Source organism: Microcaecilia unicolor, chromosome 1 (assembly GCF_901765095.1).
Source record: "Microcaecilia unicolor chromosome 1, aMicUni1.1, whole genome shotgun sequence".
Classification (NCBI taxonomy): domain Eukaryota; kingdom Metazoa; phylum Chordata; class Amphibia; order Gymnophiona; family Siphonopidae; genus Microcaecilia; species Microcaecilia unicolor.
In genome coordinates this window covers 66,816,883-66,841,041 of record NC_044031.1, presented here as the reverse complement: position 1 = coordinate 66,841,041, position 24,159 = coordinate 66,816,883, and the positions used below count along the sequence as shown (strand labels likewise).

General features: G+C 43.2%; 1 protein-coding gene across 3 annotated transcripts in view; it reads right to left on the bottom strand.

The window, feature by feature from the left end:
- The window catches only part of LOC115466700 (sodium channel protein type 5 subunit alpha-like), an 858,490-nt gene that overhangs the window by 514,891 nt on the left and 319,440 nt on the right, over positions 1–24,159 (bottom strand). For all 3 annotated transcript variants that reach the window (XM_030198143.1, XM_030198128.1, XM_030198135.1), the window contains 4 exons: positions 22,147–22,288; positions 18,481–18,678; positions 11,326–11,508; positions 5,569–5,958 (listed from right to left, as the gene is read on the bottom strand). In XM_030198143.1, the coding sequence (XP_030054003.1) occupies positions 5,569–5,958; positions 11,326–11,508; positions 18,481–18,678; positions 22,147–22,288 (913 nt within the window). The remainder of the gene's footprint in view (positions 1–5,568; positions 5,959–11,325; positions 11,509–18,480; positions 18,679–22,146; positions 22,289–24,159) is intronic.

Below are 24,159 nucleotides of genomic sequence, written 5' to 3'. Positions count from 1 at the left end.
CAAATTGAGTAACAAGCCTGTCCCCCCATGCATCTTCCAGGTCTCTAAGATCCTCCCAAGGAGTATCCGTAACCACACCTCCTCCCAAGAACATCATGCAATGTGACACCTGCCCGTAAGCCTTCTCAGAAGTAGCCCCCAGGAGTGGACTAGTGGTTAGAGCACTGGTCTTGCAATCTAGAGGTGGCCGGTTCAAATCCCACTGCTGCTCCTTGTGATCTTGGGCAAGTCACTTAACCCTCCATTGCCTCAGGTACAAACTTAGATTGTGAGCCCTCCTGGGACAGAGAAATATCCAGAGTACCTGAATATAACTCACCTTGAGCTACTACTGAAAAAGGTGTGAGCAAAATCTAAATAAATAAATAACTGGGTGCTAACAAGCAATTACTGATGTTAATTGGCACTCATTAAAATTTGCAAGCACATCTGGTCACAAACTATTGTACAAGGCATGGTGCCTACTCTAATAGTATGTAACTCAAAAGGGGGGTGTGGCCATGGGCATGTCAGGGGTATTCTGCACATTGCACATGTATTTATAGAATACAGCTTCTACATGCCTAACTTGGGTGCCATCGTTTACGCTTGGTTTCAGTAGGTATAAATTTGGTACCTAAAGTTAGATATAGGAATCGGTGCTAGGTGAGATTCTATAACGGGAATGCACCCTTTACAGAATCACATTTAGTGTCAATTTCTTTTTCCAGTGCTGAATTTTGAGCGCCATTTACTGAATCCTGCCCTAAACACATATTAAAAAGGCAATTCTCTAATCTAGGTTCTGTCTTGCACAGAAACGTTTAGGTCAGATGATGGCCATATTACCAAAAGTTACTATGCAGGCTTTGTGCTTACCACATATTAACTTTTCCTGGTACTATACAGTAAATTCAAAAGGTTTATGCACTTTAATAAAAAGGCATCTGAATGTTTTGTTCTGACCAGACCATTCCTTTTTAACAGTCCCCGAGTTCTGAGTCACTGGGAAAGTTTTGGGTATTTATGATAACTCATGGTCTAGATCCAACTGAAAATGTTTAAAATGCTGGAAGACAGTATGCAAAGGTCATCGGTTTTATTTCTTGTATTAAGAATATTTGTGTGGGATCTCTTCTTTTCCGTATTTGAGGGCTTGAGTTGACATTTGATTTTGATTTAATACTTCTTTGGTAATTATTTTTTCTTTCAGCGTACTTTTGAGTCATAGCCATTGTTAATGTTTTCTTTACGAGGTATTGTTTCTAGAACTGTTTTCCTGAAAAGTTATAAATAAAATGTTTTTCAAAAGGAATTGCAATTTAATGTTTTGTTGAGGGAAAAACTATGTATCTTAACAGAGAGAGTTTTTAAGAAAACTCAATGAGCTTCAGTGATTGCATTACCTATAAATAGTCATGTAGCTATAATAACATTATTTCCCCCTAGGAATAAAAGACATGCAGTTTGTTTCCATGAGTAATTATGTTTTACTTTTTAAAGGCAAAGCTTTGCATTACAGCTTTGCTGCAGATCTGCCATAGAATTTCACATTTTTGACCACAGATTTGTATGATACTTGCACAAAATTTACCCTCAGGTTGCTACAGTGGCATGCCTAAAGAAGAAGTATAAACTGAAAAGACCAGTGTAACTTTCTAACCTCCCTGCTCCTCCTCCTCATCTCCCCCCCCCCCCCCCCCCCCCAAATACCCTCTTCTTCCAAATCATCATCTTTATAATCTCTGTTTTTGGAAGCCTTGTAAAGAAATTCTAATTACAATACTGGCAACAAGGAAGTGATGCAATAGAAACTGTACTGCACATGCTCTATGTAGAAGGAGTGAAGTGTATCAATATCAATATTTCAATAGTTCTCAAAACCTCTATTCTGACAGGAAGGAAAAGCCTCAGTTCTATCAAAGGAAGATCATATATTCCACCTGTGTAAACTTCCATCACTGGCTGATAAACCTTCTACCTCTCAATTTTATAGCAACATGTTTCAAATATATATATTTTTACTTTATATTAAAATAACTTAAGGCACTTAGTTTATGAGCAGATCGGATGTCCCCAGTGTTGGCCAGCATTTGTAGTATCATACTGATGCCTCAGGGGGAAAAGGACCTTTCTGCTGCGTGCTCCTTGGTGAGTCATTAGTGAACCAAAGAGGAGGCAGCAGTATGACACATGCCATTGGTGGTCCCCAGCCCCTATCATACTAAGGGTTTTTGGTCAGCAGATTATTTAGTGCCAGGACAAAGAGCTTCAAATCCCTCCTCCCTCTCCTTTTCAGAGCCACTGTCCTCATGGAAGTACTTCCAGGGCTTGGTGGGGCTATTATTATTATTAGCATTTGTATAGCACTACCAGACACACGCAGCGCTGAACACCTGACACAAAGAGACAGTCCCTGCTCAAAATAACACAGACAGACAAGACAGTTAAGGATGAGGGAAGTACTGGGTGAGAAGGAAGGAAGGAACACGAGAGGGCAAACGAGGGCTAGAGGTCAGTTACCCCCTGAGGAATTACATTATTATGGACACGCATAATTTTCTGCACCTTCTAGTGTGCAAAGGCAGTACCTGAAGAATGAATAAACAAACAAACATAATTCAAGCAGGCACTCATAAATGTGTAATCCTGGATAATTTGCTCAAAACCCCCTCCCCACTATGGACATTTCCCTAGCTCCTTATTCCATCCCAGATACTTCTTCAACTCCCTGGGGTTCCCTGGACTTCATGTCCCCAAACCCCTCTGAAGGCAGGAAAGATGCCCAATCATTCTACCTCTAACACTGCCATCTTTCAGAACAATGGCACCTGACCCCTAGCAGTGAATCTGAATGCACCAATTGAGGGGGGGGGGGGGGGAGGTCAGGCACCACCATTCTGAAAGATGCTGGTGATGAAAGCGGGAGCAATTAGGAATTGTTGCCTTTAGAGGTGGGTGAGAGTTAGGAAGTTGAGGTTAGGTGAGTGTCCAGTGGGGGGGGCCTGGAAGGGAGACAGAAATGATGGATTGGTTGTGGGGGAGGGGGAAGGGAGGAAGAAGTAAAATTGCTGAATATGGGGGATGGAGAAGAGAAATGCTAGACCTGGTGGCGAACAGGAAGGGGAGAGACAAGGAGAGAGCTGGATCTGGTGGAGGGGAGGGTAATGACAGATGATGAACCTTGTGGGAGGGGAAGGGGGAAAATGTTAGAACTTGGTTAGAGGGGCAGAGTGTGCCAGGTAAGGGAAAATGTGCTGGGAGGAGGAGGAAAAAATAGAGAGATTATGTTTGAGATACAGGGTAGAGGAGTGGGGAAAGTTTGTGTCATGACCTGCATGGGAAAATATTTGTCCACTCTCCTTCAGCTCTTCGAACCCAAAGCAACCCTGACTTATAAATTAGTAAAGACCACTGCTATAGATCATAAAGCAACAAGAAATGTGTAAGACAAAAAAAAAATCCAACAAAGCATATTAATGAATGTTTATCTGATTTTCATTCATAAATTGTGATGAAAGAAAAAAACGGAGGCATTTGCTCCTTGCCACAATTTCAGGTTGGTCACTATTCACTCCCCGCCATACTCTGTAATACTCTGTTGCCAGTATTTGGTGACCAGACTTCTTTCAGCCTATTTAGGAATTTTCCAGTCATTACTCAGCTGGTGGCAGTCAATATATTTTTAATTGCTGACTGCCACCAGCTAAATTAGACACAGATATTCAATGCTGGGCATGTCTGGGCACTGGCATTGAATATCACGTATGACTGGGCATATGCTAGCTGCCAGCACTTATGTGGGCCCTGGCTAAAGATTGGTGAGGTTCTCTAATCCCCACTCCTATTTCTGATCTCTTCCCTTAGCTGCAATTGCCTCCAACCTCACCCCCCCCCCCCCCCATTTTGATACCCTTTAACCTGAGTATTTCCCTATCTGCTCCAGCTACCCAACTGCCAACCCCTCCCCCCAATATTCCTCTCACCCACCTAACCCCTCCCCAATGTCCCCCAGATTTGTCCCAGAGCCCTCCATGATGTTCCCCATCTGCTCCTGCTTTGTCTGGCTTCATGTGCAAAATGGCACACGCCGACATCTGGCTGTAGTCTTGTGATATTATCGTTAGGGGTCAGCCTTCCATTGGACCACGGGGGATTTGGCAGTTGGATGGAGGGGATCAGAATGGGAGCATTGGGGCCATTGGGGTGGGTAGACGGATTCGGCTTGGCAACCCAGCATCTGTAACCCAAATGTTGTCAGGGTGCCAGCCAATGTTCAGTGCCGGCACCCACACGGATAGATGGCTGAAGATAGGACAGCCTTTTGTGCAGCCCTTTTTATCCATGTAGGTATGCGGGCACTGGCACAAATATGGCCAGTGCCTGCAACAGTTCCAGCTGTTCCCCAACTCCACCCTGGACTGCCCCTCCACTGCCCATTTAGGGGTAGATGCACTAAACTTAACGAGCCAACAACATGGTTTTCAAACTGGTTCTAGTCAGTTCAACGAGCAAGTAGTAAACCGTGACATGCACAAAAGGGTTCTCTGAGCCATTTTCCTATCACGGTAGCAACTAACGAAAACGGAATGCATATGAGCTATCTACTATAATAATGTGGACGCGTTGCGATACACTATCATTTAGAGCATCCATCATTTTTTATAAATCGGTAAGTTTACTACGTGACTTTTACGTTTTCGGTTCTTCTACATTTTGTTGATGCATCTACCCCCTTAGAGTCAATATTCAGTGGTACTGCTCAGTTAGGTGCACCTGAATATCGGCAGTTGGCCCACTCATCACAGTTTAACCAGGCCTGAGCCTCTCCTGCCTGGTTAAATCCTTTTGAATATCAGGCCCTTTGATTCAGAATCTACCTGGAGACTAAGATGGAAATACAGAACATAAATCCAAACTGGTGGAGAAGGTGCTGCAAATCAGAAAGGCAGCAGGGTTTTATCGTAGTTGAGACTGCATCAGGAATAAGACCAGACTCATGACAAAATGTCATTTTTGATCCCTGCTTTTCACATCTTAAAGCCCTTCCTGGGAAAACTAATCATCACATGTTGCCTACTGTGAAAGCAAAAACGATCAAAGCACAAGAACCTTATAGAGCAACGGCAATGTGCTTAGCTGTCCTTGAAACTTTGATAGCAGGGATTTTGATTACACACCTCAAGGGAGTGCTTTTCTTGAAACAGCTCTTTTCAGTGACGAAGCCGAGTTAGACAAAGATACAACAAACCAATTAGCTTGCAAGCAATTCTTATGACTCATATTCAATGCTGTCCTGTGACCTTGAGATGTTCCATTATTCAATAAAATCATTAGTTGATAACTCACCAAACACCTCTCTGACCCTGTCCATAGTGACACACTTCTTTCTCTGAATCAAATAGCACAAAACATCCAACTGAAAACAAAGGTGGTATCATGTATCTGCTGCATTGAGTATCTTTGTCTAATGGTCAGACTGAGCGCTGAGTGATCATTATGCATTGAAAAATTATTTGATTCTTAAGACAGACACAGTTCTTTTTTTGAAAACAATTACATATGGATTTGATATAAATATATACTTACATGATCTTTAATGGATTTTTCCATAACTGATGGCAGCATTAACCCTGGAGGAGAAGCTGGGTTTGAGTGTATCCCGAGCCCACCAACCAGGGAAACAACTCCATTGCAGTCCACTGAGCTATTCCTCTTGCCATTCTGAGTTAAGTTTGGAGTAGCTGGCTGAGAGAAGTGACTTGTTTGACTTTGTATGCTGTGACGTCTTCCCATCCGAGGAAAAAGCAGGGACCCTCGATGGCTTTCACTTTCCCCTGCATTGCTGATCTCATCATCTGCAAAATCAGTCTCAGAGCCAATGTCTCTTCCACGAATTCTAAAACTGAATATGCTTCCATGGCTGATCCTTCGCTTAGGAAAACTGGAATTGGGACCATAGTTGACACCAAGAAGTGACTGGAAATCCAAAAGAAAAAGCTAAAGTAATGTTCTATGTATTACTATACCAAATAATATTAACTTATTGGATTTATATACAATATACTTGCCCACAAAGGATCTCTATGCATTTTGGGACGATTTCATAAAGCATTTTCCACATGTGCAACATGTTTTATGCACATCAACAGGATGGTGCATAATTATTCTTGCACCACTTGCAGACACTCCCAGGGGTGCAGTTTGGGAAGATCAGGGATGGAGGTGCAAATCTGAGTATATTCTGTATGTGAGTGCACTCATACAGTAGTCCTCGGATTCTATATATGGCGACTAAAGTTGTGTGCACAAATTTGGTAGTGCAGCCAAATTGCGCACACAACTTAATTGTTTAAGAAGCCAATCAGTGCCAATAATTGGCCAATAACAAGCAATTATAAGCAATAATTGGCACTAATTAGAATTTATGCGCACAACTTTCTAGGCATATGCATGGATCTCAAAAGTGGCATGGCAATGGGAGGGGCATGAGCGAGTCATGGGCATTTCTAGAAATTGTGCAGACTGTTATAGAAATACGCCTGACAAGTGCCTAAGGGCTCCTTTTACTAAGCAGTGGTACAAGAAGTACCGCTGCCCGGTTACTGTCTGGTTAACGTGGAATCCCTTACCGTCACCTCAATGGGTGGCGGTAAGGGCTCCCCCACGAAATGGCCGTACGGCAAGTGCTTTACTTGCCGCCTGACCATTTCCTGTAGGAAGACGAGACTTCCCTTTTACTAGCTGCGGTAAAAGGGGCCCAAAGTTGGGTGTGGGCATTTACACCAGGTTTTACTTGGCATAAGTGGTTGCACCTAAATTTAGTTGCAGGTCTGGGTGCTCCGCATATTCTATAAACTATATCTAATGTTAGGTGTGGGTTATAGAATAGTGCTAAATGAATTTTTTTCCGCACCCATTTTTCAGTGCCATTTATAGAATTTAGTTCTATGAGGGTAACTAACAGGATGCCTACTACAGGCACTGGTTATGGTGCCTATATTGAACCTATTCTATAAAGAAAAGTAGGCTTACAAGAGACAAAGGAACTTAAAAGATGTGTTAGCTCCATCTGCATTGCCTGTTGCCCAGACCACCAAGAGCAGAAAGGTGTTCAGCGCTGCATGTGTCTGGTAGCACTATACAAATGCCAATAATACTACTACTAATAATAAATATGCTCAAAGACAAGTGATTGTGATGTCACATTAGAAGAATAGAGTCACTGAGAAATGTGAAGAAATACTTCTTTGCTGAAAAAAATAATGAATGCATGGAATGACTGACTACAAACAAAAGAACCCGACAGTGTAGTCTGGAATGGCTGGCCAGAAGAGGTACCGTGTCTGATTGATTTTGGTATATGTTTTATGTTTTATATCATGTTTCACGTTGCTATGTAATCTGCTGAGGGTAGGTGTATCTTCTCCTAGATTGGTGGATTATGGCAGTCATTTTAGAAACTCTTTTTTCATTTTGAATGTTCAGAAACTGGCATTTAAATGTGTATATTGCACACACGTAAAAATACAGGTTTTAGAAAACTGGAATATACATGTTCAAAATGCAAATACATGGTCAGGGCTTATTTTGAATGGGAATAGGACAGGGCAAAAAAAATATACATGCTGCATTTCAGAAGGGCAATCCATATTTATGGCTGCTGACATAAACGGGATTTACAACTGCTCTCTGCGATGTCTAGGTTAGAGAAAGCTGCTTGTTTTTTGCAGTGCTCCATTGGACAGATTAGGGGTGGTCATCTCCTTAATCCCCCTGTGTTTTTTTGTTCCTCTCTTCCTCTCTGCCCATGACAGCTTTAGAAAATATAGATGTGTATATTAACAAAACAGCTGACATTAACGTGTATGTTCAGAAATACCAATATACACATGTATGTGCCAACACATAAATGTTTATGTTGCTGTGTTGACTTTAAAAATTGATGCTTGTAAAATGGAAGCACTCTGCACATGTAACTGGCGCCACTGGAGCAGACTCTGTGGGTGCTTGAGCACCCCCAATATTGAGAAAATTCCTTGTATGTGTCCAGGGAGGGGTTATTTCCATTGGGCTTAGCACCCTCAATAATTTTGAAAAGTTGGCTCCTATGACTGGCGCATATATGTCCATTCCTGCATGTAATTTTGGACAGGCTCTACGTCAACAGATCCTGTCCTAAACTACAAGCAGAACTTGACAAACCCCAACCTGGCTGTCTCAATTTTGATTTAGACATTCTATCTAAAATGTGCCTCCACACATTTTTTAAATACACAAATAAATAAATACTAATAAGCAAAACAAGTGACATAATTAAATATGCCTTGAAGAGAAACAGAAGAAAGTAGTAATAGCAAGGAAATGATCAGGAAACATGTCAGGAAGTATTTTTTCACGGAGAGAGTAGTGGATGCTTGGAATGCCCTCCCGCAAGAGGTGGTGGAAACGAAAATGGTAACGGAATTCAAACATGCGTGGGATAAACATAAACGAATCCTGCTCAGAAGGAATGAATCCAAAGGAGCTTAGACCAGATTAGGTGGCAAAGCCGGTGGCGGGAGACGGAGATGGTGCTGGGCAGACTTATACGGTCTGTGCCAGAGCCGATGGTGGGAGGCGGGACTGGTGGTTTGGAGGCGGGGATAGTGCTGGGCAGACTTATACGGTCTGTGCCCGGAAAAGGACAGGTACAAATCAAGGTAAGGTATACAGAAAAAGTAGCACATGTGAGTTTATCTTGTTGGGCAGACTGGATGGACTGCGCATGTCTTTTTCTGCCGTCATCTACTATGTTACTATGTAGGATCCCAATTGAACAGACCTAGTAGGCTGCGAGGTCCTTATCTATCAACAAGTATTATGTTACTATAGGATATTTAACAAAATATACTGAATGTTGCAGTTGCAAGAGGAAGACAGCCACCAGGAGAGGGGAGTCATAAGGAATCAACAAGGGGGAGAGGAGGGACATGTCACGAGAGAGTTAGAAACCATGTGAGGCAGTAGGGAAGAGCATTAATGAGACATCAGGTGACATATGAGTGATATAAACCTGTTAGTATAATCACATTTCAAATAAATGTGCTCAAACATTAGAATAACTTGTGTATATTACATAGGATTATGAAACAAGAAAGTCATTGATCTACCAGAAAGGTTGCAAGGATGAAGCTGCAACTGTAGTTACACTCTAATGCCACACATGTGTGCTCTGTTAGTATTACTATCTAATTATAGTGGCAAATATAGGGCTATGAGCCTAGCTCAGATATTTTCTAAAAAATAAAAATAAATAATCAAAAAATGTAAATCAGTTCATCTCCCTTCTTTCTAGTCATGATTGACTGAGCCTACTGCAGCTTTTTTGCAAAATAGGCTGAACCAAGGACAGAGATTATCAGGTTGATATTTGTTCACCAGTCACTGCTGAATGTAACTGCTACCTATATATTTTCAAAATTTACAAATGCTATATATCGGGCCTAGCGCTCTGTGCTGAAATCCAAGTGTTTTCTATAACAACGCATGTAATTTAATTGGCTTAACAAGCCAATCAGCAGAATTTATGTGCATAAGTCACTAAGCGTATTCTGTAACGCAGAGCACCTAAATTCCAATGCGTGGAGCCAAAAAGGGGCATGGTTAAGGGTGGGGAAATGGGCATTTCATAGGCATTCCAAAATGTATGCGCACTGTTATAGAATATGCTCCTCTGCGCCTAAATCTACGTGCCGGTATTTACACCACTTTTCCCTTGGTAAAAGATGTATGTGCATATTTCTAGGCACTGGGATATCAACTAAGCATATTCTATATACCACGCCTAAATCTAGGCGCTGCTTAGAGAATATGCACAGCTGTGGATTTTTCAGGTTCCGTATATAGAATCTAGGTCTATCTGTATAAGGAAGGGACAGAAAGAGGGCAGGCCAAAAAATTATCCAAAGAGTGACAAAATTCAGCCATTATCCAGATAAAATTATGGGATTGATATTCAAATTCATTTAACTGGCCAGAAAAGGCTCCTGGCTGGTTAAATCACTTATTCGTGACTGTCCGGAGAAATTCAGTGGTACTTAACTGGACAATGCTGCTGAACAGTGGCGTACCAAGGGGGGGCGGTGGGGGCGGTCCGCCCCGGGTGCACGCTGCTGGGGGGTGCCGCGGCGCGCGCCTGCTCTGAGTTCGCAGACTTTGCACGTTCGCTGCAGCTCCCTCTGCCCTGGATCAGGTTACTTCCTGTTCCGGGTCAGAGGGAGCTCCAGCGAATGCGCGAAGTCAGGGAACTCTGAGCAGGCACGCGCTGCGGCACCCCCCCCCCCCAGCGGCGTGCACCGGGGGGGGGGTTCCGCGCTGCATCGGGGGGGTGCTGCACCCGGGGGGTCCACGCTGCATCGGGGGAGGGGGGTGCTGCACCCGGGGGGGGGGGGGGGCGGGGTGCCGCCCCGGGTGTCCGCCCCCCTAGGAACGCCACTGCCGCTGAATATCTCCCCTTACCACCCATGATGAAACTGGCTAGCTTGTAGGCAATATGAGGGCAGTTAGGGCACTACAGAAACCTAGCCGGATAGCAGAGATTTTCAGTCTGCTAACCAGTTGAGCAACCGCATAAAGACAGCACAGAAAAAAAAGACTGTCCTAACTTTTTTTTTTTTTTTGTTACATTTGTACCCCGTGCTTTCCCACTCATGGCAGGCTCAATGCGGCAGGCAATGGAGGGTTAAGTGACTTGCTCAGAGTCACAAGGAGCTGCTGTGCCGGGAATTGAACTCAGTTCCTCAGTTCCCCAGGACCAAAGTCCACCACCCTAACCACTAGGCCACTCCTCCATTTTATACAGCAAAAGCCAGCTGGGCTCCGGCCTGCATATCAGCCAATGCCCAGTTAATTTCTGGGTACTGGCCAATGTGTTCCCACACCCTCCCACTCATGGAAGCACAGAATAACGCCACCCCCCCCCCCTTTCAATCCTCTCCCTCCTTCCCAACTCCCTTAGAAGAAGCGCCTCATCTGATCCCCCTCCCAAGCCCCCCCCCCCACACCCAAAGGATAGAAGGGCTGACCGGGCCCACCAAACCCTTTCCATTCCCATAGACCTGCCTGGATATGTCCTGCTGGTCCAGTGGTGTCAGAGTGACAGGAGTTATGCCCACTCACTCCTGCCTGTGGCGCCCCCAACTCCATATAATGGCTGCCACGACCTCTAGCAGTAATCTCACGGATTAAAAGACTAGAAATGACACCCACTAACAAACTACTTGCATTCTGCAGTAAATCTCTCTCTGTCCCAAGGAAAGTCTATTATTAAAATTGTGAAACATCTGAGATAAGGCGAGAAATTACCATCTTCCGTAGACTGTCATCAGATTCAGATTTTGGAATCTTTGGGTCTTGCCCACATTCTTCCCCTTCCGAAGATTTATTTTTCGTTCTTCTATTTTTTTGTTCTTTGGCGTTTTTGGAGGTAAATGGTGACATTTCTGCGGAGCTGTAGGACATTGTGTCATTTCCTTTAGCAGCTGCTGCCTAGAGAAAAAAAAAATCCTGCAAATAAATTTGAATGGAAAATAGAGATAGAAGAGCCTTCGCTCTGCATTGTATCAGCTTCTCTCTTCATGTGGCTCTGATCAAGCTCAAATCACCTGATTCACGATAATTGGAGCCAGCGAACCTTTCAAGAGACAGTGACCAAAGATAATTCAGTTATACATGCTGCACTGGAGAAATGAGAGAATTATTTCAAGCACTTGAACCTCAGATTGTATAATTTTCCAAAGAATCCTAATATCTCTGTCAGAGAGATCTTAAAGAGAGACTACCCAGATATTTTGGGGATTTCATCAGAGGTGCTACCTCCTATAAATAAGATAGACCATCTTCCATCCTGGACAGTTTAAATTTGACCCAGGTTTCAGAAGGTTCCTAAGGAAAGAATGCTAAATGGTGTGTCTTGTTGGTTACAGAACCAGATCTGGACAAAGTAGTTCATGTCTTTTCTTTCTTATACATTGTACACCCAGAAACAAGGCTGCTCAATGCAGTTTACAGTAAGCAGCAAAAACACACAAGAAAAAATGATTAAGAACTGGGAGAAACTTTTAGTGAACCATAAGATATGGGTCTTTCTGGATCTTTCTAAGGCTACTTCTAACAGAAGATGCCAGTTTGGCTATGCAGCAGAATTAAGTTACCCTTGGGGCTGAATTTTTCTTGTATTACTCATTTACATTTTTTAATTAAATGTGGGGGTGATAGATATATTTTTATGACCTTCAACAGCTTAGAAGTTTTGAGTCTTGTGTTAAACTAGAGTTAGAGGGACAAGTAGTATAGATGGCTGTTGTGCATACTTTAGGAATGTAATAAGTTGTCGGGATATGACTTTATTTGATCTATTTTTGTCTGATATTTGTTATTAGCTCTATTTTGCGTCTTTGGTCTTCTCATATTTATTGTGGGCTATTGTAAGACGCTAGGCCAGTGGTTCACAAACCTGGTCCTGGAGGTACCTCAGCCAGTCAGGTTTTCAGGATACCCACAATGAATATTCATGAGAGAAATTTGAATGCCCTGCCTGCACTGCATGCAAATCTCTCTCATGAATATTCATTGTGGATAAACTGTGATATAGTGTAGACATGTTTTGGGGTAAAGCACAGGCGGAGGCATGTACATACTAAGGCTAGATTCAGTAAATGGCGCTCAAAAATCCGTGTGTCAAAAATTAGCGCTCAATGTTATTCTATATTAGGCACTCAAAGGTGTAATTCCTGGCACCCAATTTGGGCGCACATTCCGGAACGCCCCTGATCCGCCCATGTACCTCCCATAGACATGCTCCCTTTTGTGTTGCACACTATGGGATTTGGGTGCATACTGTTATAGAATAGCATGTAGCAAGATAAATGCCCAAATCCAAATTGGCGCTAATTAGTGCCAATCAGCACCCAATTATCAACACGAATTGGCTCATTAACTAATTGAGGGGCCATTTTACAAAGATGCATAAGGGCCTATGCACATCCAACGAATGCCAAATCAGAATTACCACTCAGATACTGCATGCGCCGAGTGGTAATTACAAATTTGGCGTGCGCTGAAAACAGGGCACCTACCCAGCAGTGAATGGCAGTTGACGCATGCTGAATGCTTACAGCCCAGGTAGTGCATGAGACCTTACCGCTAGGTGAATGGGCAGCAGTAAGGTCTCAGGCCAAAAATGTATGCATGCTGGAGTTAATTTTAGCACATGTCCATTTTCTGGTCCCTTATAAAAAGGCTCTTTTTCCTAGACGCAGTAAAAAAATGGCCCAATGGATGCCCAAAAGATGCGCTCACACAACTGCAGGCCATTTTTTTACCGCACCTTAGTAAAAGGGCACCTTAGTTGGGTGTACATCTTGAATCGATGCCATACATAGAATCCAGAGGCCTATAAAACACACATGATTATAAGTACACTAGTAAAAAAGGCCCGTTTCTGAAAGAAATGAAACGGGCGCTAGCAAGGTTTTCCTCGGAGTGTGTATGTTTGAAAGAGTGTGTGTGCGGGACCAGAGCTAAGAGAGAGAAAAGGGCCAAGGCTGCACGTGTTTTACCACTGCTGGCGGCTGCCATAACCCTGACTTGGTAAGTGAAGATGACTTTTAAACATCGGAGGGAGGGGGGCCTGGAACTGGAATGGAGGGAGGGAGGGATGACGACACCCTCATGTTTGACGTTGCGTTGCTTTGCCTGGCAACTATGCTGCGTCCCCTTCCCTCTCAGTGTTCAGCCCTTGACGTCATAACGTTATGACGCAAGGGCAGGACAGTGAGACAGATGGTTACAGGCAGCACGAACCCCACGAACCGCACGGACCCTACAAACCCTTCAGTGCCATGGGAGCCAGTTTCAGAACGTTGGAGGTGGAAATTATTATGTAGGATAAGTAGCGCCATACTGGGACAGACCAAAGGTCCATCAAACCCAGTATCCTGTTTCCAACAGTGGCCATTCCAGTTCATAAGTATCTGACAAGATTCCAAAAGAGTAAATAGATTCCATGCTGCTTATCTCTGGCATAATCAGTGGATTTTCCCCAAGTCCAGCTTAATAATGGAGACGTTTCTTGTAGTAATCTTTCCAAACTTTTTAAAAACACTGCTACTAACTGCCTTTACCATATTCTCTAGCAACAAATTACAGAGCTTAATTGTAAATTGAGTGAAGAGATAAATATACTACCTAGTAATTTTATTATGCACCCCCTATAGGTGTATTCATGGGCGTAGTTTGACTGTTTCATTTGGGGGGGGGGCAAAGGATGGGGCAGAGCATATTAGCATTTCATTTGCATATATATATATATATATATATATATATATATATATATTCAAATGAATATGCTAATATGGAGGAAGGAAGGGAAAAAGAGCTTGCTTTTTTTGGGAATAACCATAATGAATATGTATGAGATATCAAGCCAGCTCTTTCTTCCTTCCTTCCTTCTTTCCTCCTTACCCAGCACTCCCTCTTCCCCTCCAGGAGTATTTCCCCACCCCCTTTCCCATACCATGCCAGTGTTGACCTTAGAAATGCATAGGCTCTATATGTAGATCCTTCAAGAGGTAGTGTGTCTTGATTTAGGCTCTACACCCTTTCTGATGTTTTGGTGCCACCTCAGTAAGGCCAACACACAATCTCTCCACTGCAAAACGCTATACACAAGCTTGTGCAAAAACACATTGATATCCTTACTAAACCATAACAGCACTAATTCCAATGACAGGACGAGCTACAACCTTATGAGTGAAATGGCAGAACTGTAATTACACCAGGCTCTAAAACACCAATACACTACCTCGTGAAAAAAAAGCAAACCAAAAAGGGCTGCAAATACTACATGCTAGCAGAATACTGCACTTTGATCACACATGAAAAACACATGACAACAGGCATGACACAAGGAACTAGAAATCAAAAAATATGAAGGCAAAATACTGAACTGAAAAGTTAACTCAAGAAGTCAGACTCAGCATGCAGCAATAACAGAAAAATTGAAACTTACATGCAAAATATCACAGATGCACATTTCCAAAAGCTGACATATTCCAATTAATAAATTCTGAATAAAATACTTTTTTCTACCTTTGTTGTCTGATCATTTAGTTTTTCTATTCGCTTTGGTCCGAGTGTCTTGATATTTTTTCTCTCACCATGTCCACCATCCTCCTGTATCCTTATGCGTCCTGTCTACCATCTGTAGACCTGTCCCTATCCTTCCTAGATTTTCAGTATCTGCCCTCAACGTGTTCCAAACCAGCCCTTAAACTCAGCAGTTTCCCCTCCATCCATATCCAGCATTTCTCCTCACTCCCCTCCATCCAGGTGCATCTACTTCCTGTCTTCCCTCTCCTCCATCCATGTCCAGCATTTCTCCTCTCTCCCTTCCCCTCCATCCATGTGCACCTCCTTCCTTTGTCTTTCTTTCCCTCCATCCTTGTCCAACATTTCTCCTTTCTTCCCTGCCCTACACTCCATCCATGTCCAGCATTTCTCCTCTCTTCCCTCCCCTCCATCCATGTGCATGCATCTCCTCCCTGACTTCTCTCCCTTTCCTCCACCCATCCGTCCAGCAACTCTCCATTCCCCCCTGCCCTCTCCTCCATCCATCCATCCATATCCAGCAAATTTCCTCTCTCTCCTTTCCCCTCCATCCATTCATGTCCAGCAATTTTCCTCCTTCCCCTGCCCTCCGCTCCATGTCCAGCAACTCTCCATTCTCCCCTGCCTTCTCCATCCATCTCTAGCAAATTTCCTCTCTCCCCTGTCCCCTCCTTCAATCCCTGTTGTCCAGCAATTCTCCTCTCTCCCCTGCCCATCCTGTTTCTTTCCACCCCCTTCCCCATTCTACCCAGCGTCTCCCTCCCCCCCCCCCCCCCTCTGCAGCATCTCCCCTCTCTCTCTCTCTCAATAAAGAATGACAACGTGGATGCAGCAGCTCACAGGTTTGCTTGCTATGTTTTGAGTGAACGGTGACAGCTGCGCGGGGGAGTGGAAACAGATTTACCAAATGGCTTTCTGCCTTACAGTGGACTAGACAGGCTGGCTCACTTCCACTCCATTCCCGAAGTTGCAGCGGCGAACGGGCAGGCGGACGTAAAAGCACCAAGCAGCCAGGCTCGACTCAGTCCTTCGCTTCCTGCCCTCTCTGCATCCCGCTTTCCTCTGATGTCATTTCCTTTTGGGTGGGCGGGACGCTGAGAGGGCAGGAAGTGAAAGACGGAGTTGAGCCTGGCTGCTTGGTGCTTTTACTACTGGAGTGGCGCCCCGCTCGCCAGTTCGCCGCTACGGGCAAGAACATTAAGTCATCGTCATTTGGGGGGCAATGCCCCCCCAGTCTACGCCCAGTTACGTGGAGGTGCATTTTCAACAGTGTTGTCTACGTCAGACTTCAAACATTTTGCGCTAAATGGAAATATACACATTTCCGAAAAAAGAAAACCTTTTTTTTTTCAAAAATACGGTTTTGAACAAGGTTTTGTGCTTTCTGCATTTATCTTTTTTAGGCCATTTTCAAAAAAAATGCATAAGTTAAAAATACACAAACTCAAGCCATTGGGATGTAGGAGGGGTCAGCATTTTTAGCCGACTGGTTCCCCAGACATCCCAAGAGGGCAATGAGGCAACCTAAGGAGCACTGCTGTGAACTTCATATAAATGCTCTCAAGTACACATCTCACCATTGCTCCTTTATCTTTTCTGCTGAGCTCTCCAAAACCCACCCAAAACTCACTGCCCCCAAATGTATACCACTACAATAGCCATTATTATTATTATTATTTATTGCATTTGTACCCCACATTTTCCCACCTATTTGCAGGCTCAATGTGGCTTACAGAGTGTTGTTATGACATAGTCATGACAGGATCTTAGATACCATCGGTAATAAGCAGAGATTGGATGAGGAATTAGAGAAGAAGGTGTTAGGGTAGTGTAAAAGGTGTATTTTGATATCTGGGGGGGTTGGTGTGGTGATTTTGTGTCGTTAAGGGTTCTCTTTGTAGGCTTTGTTGAAGAGATGTGTCTTCAAAGATTTGCGAAAGTTAATTAGATCATTCATGGTTTTCAGGGCTGTGGGTAGTGCGTTCCATAGCTGTGTACTCCTGTACGAGAAGGTAGTGGCGTATGCCTGCTTGTATTTAAGTCCTTTACAGCTGGGGAAGTGCAAGTTGAGGAATTTGCGGGCTAATCTTTTGGCGTTTCTGGGAGGTAGGTCCTCTAGGTTTAGCATGTAGAGTGGGGCATCTGTGTGAATGATTTTGTGTACGGTCGTGCAGATCTTGAACTCAATACGTTCCTTGAGTGGGAGCCAGTGAAGTTTCTCTCTTAAGGGTTTCGCACTTTCATATGGATGAAGGGGGTACCTATATATGGGTACAGTAAGTTTCTGTTGAGTTTTGGAGGGCTCATAGTTTCCACCACAAGTGTAGCAGGTAGGAGGAGGTATGGGCCTGGGTCCACCTGTCTACAGTGCACTGCACCCACCACTACACTACTCTAGGGAGCTGTATGCTGCTCTAATGGACCTGGCTTTAACATCTGAGGCTGTCATAGAGCTTGGTGAGTACTATTTTTATTCACTTTTTTTTTTGGGGGGGGGGGAGGGACAAGGGACCACTGGGGGAATAAGGGGGTCATCCCTGAATCCCTCCAGTGGTCATCTGGTCATTTAGGTAACCTTTTTGTTTCTTATTCATTAGAAAAACAGGTCTAGACCAAAAAATTGAAGTTTTTACCCTAGACATTTTGGTTTTGTTCCATTATGGCTGTAAAATATCAGTGTTAGGTACGCCCTAAACCCACCCTAACCCCACCTTCGGGATCGCCCCAGACATGCCCCCTTGTGATTTGGACCCATTGCACAGACAAAATGCATAGACAGACGTCTGCAAAATAGGTTTTGAAAACACTGATTTGGACGTTTTGAGAAGAAATCCGTCCAAATGGTGCTTTATGACACTTTTTGGACGTTTTTCTGTTTCAAAAATGAGCCCAATAAGCACCTAAGTGTCTTTATAAATTAGGCTACAAACAGGAACCTTTCTGTCATTCACACATAGGTGATTTTTTTTATATAATTTACTCTTAGTAGATCACAAATTTTGTTTGGTGGGTCTTTCAATATTTTATTTATTTAGATTTTGCTCACACCTTTTTCAGTAGTAGCTCAAGGTGAGTTACATTCAGGTACACTGGATATTTCTCTGTCCCAGGAGGGCTCACAATCTAAGTTTGTACCTGAGGCAATGAAGGGTTAAGTGACTTGCCCAAGATCACAAGAAGCAGCAGTGGGATTTGAACCGGCCACCTCTGGATTGCAAGACCGGTGCTCTAACCACTAGGCCACTCCTCCACTTAACTTCTGAAGGTTTTCCCCTATTGAATGCTATGTTTAAAATTATTCAAAACCAACAGTTCACACTCATCACATCAAAACTCATTGCAGTAACTAACCTCTTGTTCTTTTTTGAGTTGTTCCATGGTTTGCTGAAACTCCTTCTCCTTGGTCTCAGCTTCTACAATGGTTGCTTGGTTCTGTTCTTCATAGGCCATTGCAACGACAGCCAGAATCAAGTTCACCAAGTAAAAGGATCCCAAGAAGATGACCACCACGAAAAAAAGCATGTAGGTCTTTCCCGCTGTTCGAAGAGTCTGCAAGCATGGCCAACAGTGCCAAGAAACAGTTTACCCCAAACTTCAAACAGTGAGTATACTGAAACAGCTTAAACAACCTTAATTACAGAATATGTCCTCCCCACCTGACAATCTAAAAAGACATCTGAGTGCACTATTACAGCAACAATATTAAAAGTATACACTGCGTCTGGATAAAACCACTCTTTTAGTGCAACATTACAGGAAGGACACCACTGCTAGAATTAATGTGTATGACTACAAGATTACCAAATTCAGAAATTTCACAAATTACCTCAAAGCTGAAGGGTCCACTAACTGGTTTAATACAGGAGGGGCAAGAGGCACGTTAAGCCCATGGTATTGTTAACTTGCAATGATTTAAAATAACTGCTTAAGTTGAGATGCATAAATGGCTAAACTAGGTTAACCGAATAAGATATCTAGCTACTCAGATCCAATTAACAGCTAGAATTACTAATGTGCAGTAGGTCCCATTGCATAAAATAGGACCTGTGGTAAAATAACATGCATTAACTGCATTAGTACATGTGAATACGATAGCACACTCTAGGCACTCTAACTGTAAGTCAACATCACTAACTTAACACACCACACTAACTAGATTTTAGACAGCTGACTACTAACAGCAAAATCTAGGCTTATCTTTCAAATACTTTATTTTTTGCAGAATGAAAATTGTCCTCTTAAATCCTTTTAATTGAATTCAGAGTTATCTTTGCTACCAAACCCACAGGTACATATTAGAAAATGACTTTGCACTAGATTTCAAAGGATGGAGTTGGCCCAAGGGTATCTGACACCTTTGACTACCCTTCAGTGGTCTACCCTTCCATGCTCCATTGGTGGCTTGAAGATCTAAAATTCCCCCCCCCCCCCCTTTCCATGTCCAGCATCGCCCCTTGTCGGTTTCCTTCTGGACACTCTTCTGCATTGCACTTCTCCTTCTCTATCCCCTTCTTAGCATCTTCCTTACAGTGTCTATAAAAATGGTATTCAATCTGATAACTGGAAGTCTGTTAATCAGGTCTCTTCATTGTTTCCTATGTTGTTTAATTTAATGTACGAGTACTATAAGCACAATATTTAAGGTGCCTGGTTGTCAAATATTTATGCATGCAGATGACATTTATTTTTAGGTCTTGTCCAGCAAATTTTGACTAATACAGTGAAATTTGTGAATGATTGTATATTCACTACTGAACTATGGTGTATAGCTATTTTTTTTTAAATTGAACAAGCAGAAGACTAAAATTCTTTGGCTTAGCAACATTTTAGATTCAATGCATACAGCATTGCCCTTTACTCAGGAACATCACTTCCTCTGGATAAGACTTCAACGGTCATGGTGGTAATATTGGAATCTACAGTTATTATGGGAACTGCAGGTTAAAAGATCAGTTGGGACTATAATCTTCAAATTAAGACAGCTTCATGCAATCAGATCTTATTTTTCAGCTGATTTTTTTTTTAATTTCTGGTTCAGTTAATGGTTTTACCAAACATTTTTGTAATGCTCTGTATTTGGGAATGTCTCTTAGACTGGTTCATCAACTTCAGTTATTGCAGAATATGGCTGCATGTTTGATTTCTGGAGCATATTAATATGATAGAGTTTCTCCTTTGATGTTGCAACCACACCGGTTTCCTTTCCAGGCATAGATTCATTTTTAGGTGGCTTGTATAACATGAGTACGGAGAACATTTTACGTTCCTTAGTTATTCTTAGGCCAAAATCCTCTAGAGGCTGGCATCATTGTCTTTTTGAATTTCCATCCATCAGAAGCGTTCATTACAAGCAGGAATCCTGAATCTTTGAATCTTCTTTCCTATTTCAAGCAGTTAAGCTTTGGAATAATTTACTAATGAAAATTTGCCAGACCTCTTATTTACATTTTTATCGAGTTTTTAAAACATTTTAATTTACAAAGCATTATATTTTTGATACATGATTCTGTTGGTATGAATGTAATTTGTGTTTTAGATTATTTTGAACAGCTTATTAGCTAATCTATTTAAAAATTGTATATTATTTATAACCTAATTTTAGAGATTAACAACTAATTTATTTTAAAACATTATACCCTGCTTATATCCTAAGCAGCTATAAATAAGATGTATAGAATAGAATCCACTAATATGCACTACCCATCATGCCCCTCAATTTTCACGTCTCCAACTCCCTGACTGGAACTATAACTTTCCCCAATCTAAGAGACTGTGTTATAGGGACCCATCTTAATTTTTCCACTCGGGGCCCACTGAGTCCTAGCTATGCCACCAATTTAAATGCTTTTGTTAAAGTCATTGACATAGTTTCTTTTGCTCATTGTGCTATATAACAGAAGAACAATCTGTACTGATCAGCTGCGGCCTGTGTGTAGAATCATGCCTATTATAGAAAGCTACTACTTAATCGACTGCTACCAAATTTTCAGAGATAAATTTTATTAATTTCTGTGTTACTTAGGGACCCTTTTACTAAGCTGCTTACTAAAGCGTGCTACTGCAGGTTAAAATGCACTACCATGGGCGCACTCAGCAGGGGCATAGCCAGACCTCTGGGGGATCCAGAGCCCAAAGTTTGTGGGGGGAGGGCACAGTTTGGCCCACCTCCCTACTGCAAATCCTGCCCCAACTCCACATACCGAAGCCTTTCTCCAGTTCTGTGCTCTGCGCATTGCCTGCCCTGCTTCCCCTCACGTCACATGCATGCTCACTTTCACTAAAACCGAGCATGCACACGATGTGTGGGGAGAAAGGGCAGACAATGCGCAGAGAACAGCACCGGAGAAAGGCTTCAGCTGGCAGGAGTTGGGAAATCCTGCCATTCAAACCAGGGGCCTCGGATCCAATTTGGGGGGCCCAGGCCCCCGTACCATCACCAGCGCTCAGGCATCCTGCAGTAGTTTTTGAAGGTGCGCCTTAACCACATGGGGGTGGGGGGGGGGTGGGTGGGGGGGGGGGGGTGGAGAGTGAGCACAGCTACGATAATCTGTTACCACGTGGGCACTGCTGTGAACTGTGCATGATTGGCATGATTAACTAAGCCTGTGCTTGATTAGCACAGTCTTAGCACATGAGCCCTTATCACCTACAAAAGAGGTGTTGGTAGGACTCATGTGGCAATGGGCACAAGCTAGTGGAAAAATTAGCATATGGTGATTACTGCAGAATAGAAAATTCGGCCATTTACTGGCAGTACTAAAAGTGGCCTTAGCGTGTGGAAAGACCCACGCTGAGAATCGTGCAGGCCACTTTTTAGCACTGCTTAGTAAAAAGGCCCCTTAGAAACAGTTCTGAATTTAAAAGAATTCCAGTTTTTTTGGATGGATTTTTAAAGAAACTGATTAGACCTGTTAAATGTATGTGCACTAACCAAATTCAATCTGGCCATCCAGTCTTGAACAGAAAAGCAGTTCCAAAAGGTTATTCTTCAGCATCTTAACACAGTTCACGTGATACCTGTTGGTAGAGAGTTTCCCAGGAATCCTGCGTCATCAGACGAAACAGTGAGAGAAAGGCCCAGCCAAATGTATCAAAACTTGTGTAGCCGTAATTGGGGTTGTCCCCAGCCTTCAGACAAACGTATCCTGGCGGACATGAGCTGAGAAAAGAAATACAAGCAAGCTCTAATAACGCAAATTCATTGGTGATCTCGCTAAGGTTGTTTAAAAGTTCAAAATGAGACTAAACATATTCATGGCACAAACTGGCCTGGAATGTAGGCTGTGCATCTCTTTCCCTCATGCTCGCTCTGTTGGCATTTCCTATATATGAAGCTGCCTTCTCTTACTTTAGTTTTGTGTTTCCATTGCATAATATGCTGAGAAATCAAGGAGCCTATTTCCTAAGCTGTGCTAAGAAGGAATAAGTGTGTGCTGTTAAAGCAGTGGCTTGATAGTTATCATGGGCCAATTCCAGCCTTAACTGGGTGGGGAATGGATAGAAACTGTAACTTTACAGCAGTTGTGTAACCAAACTTCAGTTTTCAGCCCAAAGTGGATGGGCATCGAATTGTTCCCTCTCCACCGGCCCACTCTCTGTCCCTTCCCCGCTATCTGCTTCCCCTCCCCCTAACCACACACACACACACCCTACAAACCCTAAATATTGGTCTTCAGCTGGCGGGGATCCATAAACCCCGCCAGCTGAAGACCTCTTCCTTCTCAAGCGACCAGCGCACTTCCAAGCAGCAGTCGGCTGCAATGTAACCAGGCTGTCGCCACTGCCGGCAAGCTATACATCCTCAGTGCTTGTGCATGTGTGAAAACTGAACATGCTCAGAGGAACTGGAGTAGGCATCAGCTTCAGGCAAATGCTGCCAGCTGCTGCTTGAAAGAGCACTGGCTGCCCCAGGAGATCTTCAGCTGGTCAATTTTGGGTGGGCCTGAATCGCAGAGGTAGTTTCTGTGTGTTACCTGTTAACACACCAAATAATACAGATCAGTTAATGCCACCTCAATACGTGGAGCTAACTGCATCCAGTGGTTAAGTATGTTGTCTTTGTGTTAACTGGCTAGGCAGAACAGCATAGGCCATGAAGGCCACAATCCGAACAACCTTTTGCCCCTCACAGAATTAGAACTGAGGGAGCTGAGGTGAAGGTTGGTTTGTTCTGTTTCCTCAGGTTCCCTGTATGAGAAAATTTTACACACAACTCCCAACAGTTAACACAGAGGCTTTGTGGCTAATGTATGCTAATTTTGGCAATTAATACATGGTGACTGCAAAACTTTAATACTCATTAGTAAATAGCAGCCAAAGTGTATAGAAATTGTAGAATATTCCAAAGTTTAGCAAATAGGTTTTGTTTTTCAATCATTTGGGAACAAAAATAAACTTTTACATTTCATCTAATTAAAGACCTAGTAACACAAAGTCCTCCTCATTTTAAAGGAGGGGATCTTAACCTGGTCCTCAGAACACACCTAGCCAGTCAGGTTTTCAGGATAGCCACAATGTATATGTATGAGATAGATTTGCATGACCTTGAAATTGGAATGGGTGGAGAATGCAGTAACTGGAGACTGGGGAAATCATGAGTGGAGAAAATGAAAACTGGGCATGGGTAAGTAGGCTGAGCAGAGAATGAGGAATTTAGGTGGAAACAACATCTGGAACAATGAGTGGGGGGGGGGGGGAGTTAGGTCTGAGAGATTAGGTGGGAGGGTATGAGTAGGGACTGAAAGATTTGGTGGTGGCGGGGGGAAGAGACTGGGACATTTGGTGGGAATGGATAGGGAGACAAACTGGGGAATGGGCAAGTGGGGGATGAAGAAACAGGTGTGAAAAACTGGAATGTGGGGTGAACTTGAGGAATTATTGCAACCAGGGTGTGAAACTGTGAACTGGTCCCTAATTCTATACACTTACCCGCTCAATTTTATGCCTTGCATGCAAAGTCATGTGCGCAAGTTATAGAATAATGTCAGCTGTGTGCATAACCCCATTGGCAGGGGTCCTTGTGTGATTATA